This window comes from Kryptolebias marmoratus, linkage group LG7 (genome assembly GCF_001649575.2).
Source record: "Kryptolebias marmoratus isolate JLee-2015 linkage group LG7, ASM164957v2, whole genome shotgun sequence".
Taxonomy (NCBI): domain Eukaryota; kingdom Metazoa; phylum Chordata; class Actinopteri; order Cyprinodontiformes; family Rivulidae; genus Kryptolebias; species Kryptolebias marmoratus.
The window spans coordinates 974,895-979,402 of NC_051436.1; the positions used below are offsets into that span (position 1 = coordinate 974,895).

The following is a 4,508-nucleotide window of genomic DNA, read 5'->3' on the forward strand; positions in this document are numbered from 1 at the left end:
CCTGTCTGTCTGCCTCCTGTGACCTGTCTGTCTGCGTCCTGTGACCTGTCTGTCTGCCTCCTGTGACCTGTCTGTCTGCGTCCTGTGACCTGTCTGTGTACAGAACTGTAAATGTAGTGTTTGTCCAGCAGATGACGACAGAATGTCCGATGAAGACGTGGACGGGGACTCGCGGGGAGTCAGAGACGAGTTCACGGCGTTGTGTTCGAAGGAGATGGCGCTGCTGGCTCTGATGGAGAAGACGGGCTACAACATGGTTCAGGAGAACGGGCAAAGGAAGTACGGCGGGCCGCCACCAGGTACGACAGGACCGGCTGAGTTAATGATTCTGCATGAGAGCAGCTTATTGGCTGGTTTTAGACATGATTTCTGAAGAAATTAAAGAATCAAACATATGAAGGCCATCATAAAGTTATAAAATAAATTTAATATTATTACCTGTTGACATCTGGAGACATTTAACTTCCTTTTTGTTAGATTTCTGGTATGTAACTCATTAAAGAGTGATAAATAAACTCAAAGTTTGGACTAATTGTTTAAGTTTTATAAACACTTAAAGCTACATTACAGCCACCATGATGATAAACTACCACGACCTCCTGACAAAGTTTTATGCTGCTCATCCCATGGCGGCCTCTCGCTCTGCCACGTGTGATGGAGAGCCCACTGTTTTTACCTCCGCCCCTAAAGTGTGACGGTGTCCTTACAGCCCGCAGCTGTCTGACCGCAGCTCTGTTGCAGGTTGGGAGGGCCCGGCGCCACCGCGGGGCTGCGAGGTCTTCGTGGGGAAGATCCCCAGGGACATGTACGAAGACGAGCTGGTTCCTCTGTTCGAGAGAGCCGGGCAGATCTACGAGTTCAGGCTGATGATGGAGTTCAGCGGAGAGAACCGTGGCTATGCCTTCGTCATGTACACCAACAGGTAAGGGCCGCACAGAACCTCCGACACAGCTCGGCTGAGTTTAACGTGATGAAGACTAAAACCCTGCTGGTTCCAGAGAAGCGGCTCAGAGAGCCATCCAGATGCTGGATAACTACGAGATCCGCTCAGGGAAGTTCATCGGCGTGTGTGTGAGTCTGGACAACTGCCGCCTCTTCATCGGCTCCATCCCCAAAGAGAAGAAGAGGGACGAGATCGTGGAGGAGATGAAGAAGGTTGGTGTCATGTTTAACAGGATGTTCCTGTAGGCAGTAAAATGAGGACTGTGACTGTCTCTGAATAAAGATGGAGAATTATCTGATCTTCATTCGTCTCTAACGACCAACGATTGGAGGATATTCTGACGCAGACCGGTTACATCGTTATAAAAATGTTTCTGATCCGTTAAACCAGCAGGAGTTTCTGACTGAAACGAGTTCAGAGAAACAACAAAGAAGATGAACTCAGACAAACAAACGGACCTTTAAACTCTGTGGTTCTGTCGGATCAAAGTTTACATCTGAGCAGCTCAGATGGAGACAGGAGCTGGGTACCTGTTGGACCGCAGAGCTTAGAACAGGAACCAGTCAGTTCTTCAGAGAGTTACTGCAGACCTTAGTTTCAAGGTGCATTATCAGGAATAATTAAGGATCCAAAAGTTAAAAGTCTTGTCTGGTTTATTAGATAAACATCAGGATTCACTGACAGCTTCATATCTTGGAATTAGAGGAGTTTCCTTCCAGTCAAAGTCTCGCTGGTGTTAAATGTTTGAGCGCTGAAGGAGAAGCTGAAACTGAGTTATTAAAGGAAAAAGGAGAAAATCAGGCTAAATGTAGCATAATGCTAGCTAAAAGCTTTTACAGCCTTCAGATGTTATTAACTGTGTTGAGTTTGGTTCCAGTAAAGAGTGAGGAAAAGCTTTAAACTCAGATCTGTTCTCAGGGTTTTTTATTCATTCTGACATCTGTGATCCTGGGAACATTTAGTCCCAGAACACAAACCGTTTCTGGATCTGGTTCCAGCGTTTCTGTCTCCTCTCCTCTGAGCTGTCAGAGCTGCTGATCTCAGATCCTTATTGAGTGTGACAGCGAATAAATCAGAGCATAATACAGCTCAGCAGCTCGTTAAAGACACTCGTTCAGACAGTCGTTCACTCGTAAATAAACTCTGTTCGACACATCGACAGAAGAAACGGATCCACTCAGAGTCATGATGCTAACAGAGGTCCGGTCTGTCTGCGGTTCTGGAGCAGGTTTTAGGACAGGCATCAAACATTAAGCGTGTGTGTGCGTGTCGGAGTTTCTCAGCAGCTGTAAATCTGTGTCAGGTGACGGATGGCGTGGTGGACGTGATCGTGTACCCGAGCTCCACCGATAAGAGCCGGAACCGAGGCTTCGCCTTCGTTGAGTATGAGTCCCACAAAGCTGCCGCCATGGCCAGGAGGAAGCTCATACCAGGTACCACACCTGTTTCCTCCTGCAGCTCTCTGGTCCTGGTAACTGACTCTGGGTCAGTTCCTGTCTGCGTCCAGCAGAGGGAGACACAACACTGAGGAGAATCTGTTGGAATGAAGTCCTGTGAAAAAACAAGCCCAGTGTTTTTCAGTTCGAAGGTTTTACTAATCAGGACCTAATGATGAAAAGGATCAGGTCTTTATCAGGTTCTAAAATGATCCAAATCTAACTTCAAGTAAACAAAAACATCCAACAGATTCCACATGTTTTTATTTATTAAACAAAAGAAAAATATCAAAGCTGTAAAACTGGTTCCAGCCTTGCTGCTTCAGGATCAGCAGGTTCTGCTGCTCTGGAGCTACAGGTGTATGGTAACACAATACCAAGGTGGAAAGACATCAGCAATGACCTCATCTACAGGCCTTAGTTAGCAGGTCAAAGGTCATGGCTTGTATGTCAGCAGCATCAAAGACAGAAAGCTTTAAAGAACCATGAAATGTTCTGACTGGTGTTTGTTTTCAGCTGAGGTGGAAGTGTTGGAGGTTTAGAAACCTGAACCTGTCTGTGTTGTGACTGAGTGTGTGCAGCCTGATGTTCCTGTGTTGTTGGCTCTTAAACATGTTGTGGTTCCTCCCGTCAGGAACCTTCCAGCTGTGGGGTCACTCCATCCAGGTGGACTGGGCCGAGCCAGAGAAGGACGTGGACGAGGAGGTGATGCAGCGCGTCCGAGTGCTCTACGTACGTACCGTTTCCAACAAAACTCCCTCAGTGTTTTTATCAGTAAACAAAGCAGAGAGCAGATGGAGTTTATTTAGAAAGTGAAGCCAAAAAGCCACGTCGTCCTGCTGTGTAAAGGTCTGCTGCCGTCCTCCACAGCTCCGCTCTGCAGCCAGAGGTCAGTATTTCCTGCCGGAGGCTCTGAAATATTCAGCAGCCTCTTTCAGATCAAAGATGAGTGAAGAGCGAAGCAGCAGGAAGGAAACTTCAGCCTCCGGGGGATCAATTACTGTGGAGACGTGATCTGAGGGCAACACATGCCGACCTGAAGGAAAAAACCTTGTGTCTGTGTGAGAGGAGACATGGAGTCTGCAGAAGAGTTTAACTTCATATTCAAGCTGCTCGACCTCGGAGACGCCCGCTTCATAAAATAACTAAAGATCAGAGGAAAAAACTCCTTCCTCAGTTACCGGAGCCTGATGTGGGTCTGAAACCAGAGACCTGAGCGTTTCAGGCCAAAATCAGTGGGAGCTGAAACGAGCAAAACAAAATCTAAAAACTAAAGGCAGCAAAACAGTTGCTCAAAGCTAAAAGTAGCAAAACTGTAGCTAAAACTACAAGCTTGCATAAAGAGACCAAAGTGGAGGCAGAAAGCTGAATCAGCCCGCGCTCCTTCAGACTTGTGCTTTTAGTTTGGTTCTGAAACAAACTCCCTGCAGCTTTCCCTTCTCTCTTATCGCTCCTGTTCCAGGTGCGTAACCTGATGCTGGACACCACGGAGGAAACGCTCCACCAGGAGTTCTCCCGCTTCAAGCCGGGCTCAGTGGAGCGCATCAAGAAGCTCACCGACTACGCCTTCATCCACTACCGCTGCCGCAGCGACGCCCTCGCCGCGCTGAGCCTCATGAACGGCGCGCAGATCGATGGCGCCACTGTGGAGGTGACGCTGGCCAAACCGGCCGGGATCAAAGACGGGAACGCCGTCGGGAAACGCTACAACTGCAGGGGGTACCTGGGAAACATGGCCGCCACAGGAGGAGGGGGAGGGATGAACAGCTCGTTTCTGTTTCAGAGGAACGGGACTGATGGCTGCTCGCCGCTCAGAGCCATGTCCCTGCCAGCTCGCCTGGGAAACCCCTACAGCAGCGGAGGAGGTGAGATGAGTTTATTTGCCTGTAATGTTTATTAATGTTTAATGAGGGGCGGGTGATTGGACAGAGACTGACCGTTATAACCCATCTGTGGTACACAGCAAATCCAGGAGGCCCAGATTAACACTGTCAGATTTGATTTCAACACTTTTAAAGTGTCTATATGGGTCCACACCAGAAAGTGTTAATTTAACTCTTTTTGGAGAGTTGGTACCTTAACTCTTATAAAGTGTCAAATATCAAATCTGCTGGAGTTAATAATTTAAC

General features: G+C 47.9%; 1 protein-coding gene across 2 annotated transcripts in view; it reads left to right on the forward strand.

Moving 5' to 3' along the window:
* rbm46 (RNA binding motif protein 46) overlaps positions 1-4,508 on the forward strand; it is a 15,880-nt gene that overhangs the window by 2,254 nt on the left and 9,118 nt on the right. For both annotated transcript variants that reach the window (XM_017436984.3, XM_025010785.2), the window contains exons 2-7: positions 132-299; positions 742-922; positions 999-1,155; positions 2,247-2,376; positions 3,014-3,111; positions 3,842-4,244. In XM_017436984.3, coding sequence (XP_017292473.1) covers positions 132-299; positions 742-922; positions 999-1,155; positions 2,247-2,376; positions 3,014-3,111; positions 3,842-4,244 — 1,137 coding nt within the window. The remainder of the gene's footprint in view (positions 1-131; positions 300-741; positions 923-998; positions 1,156-2,246; positions 2,377-3,013; positions 3,112-3,841; positions 4,245-4,508) is intronic.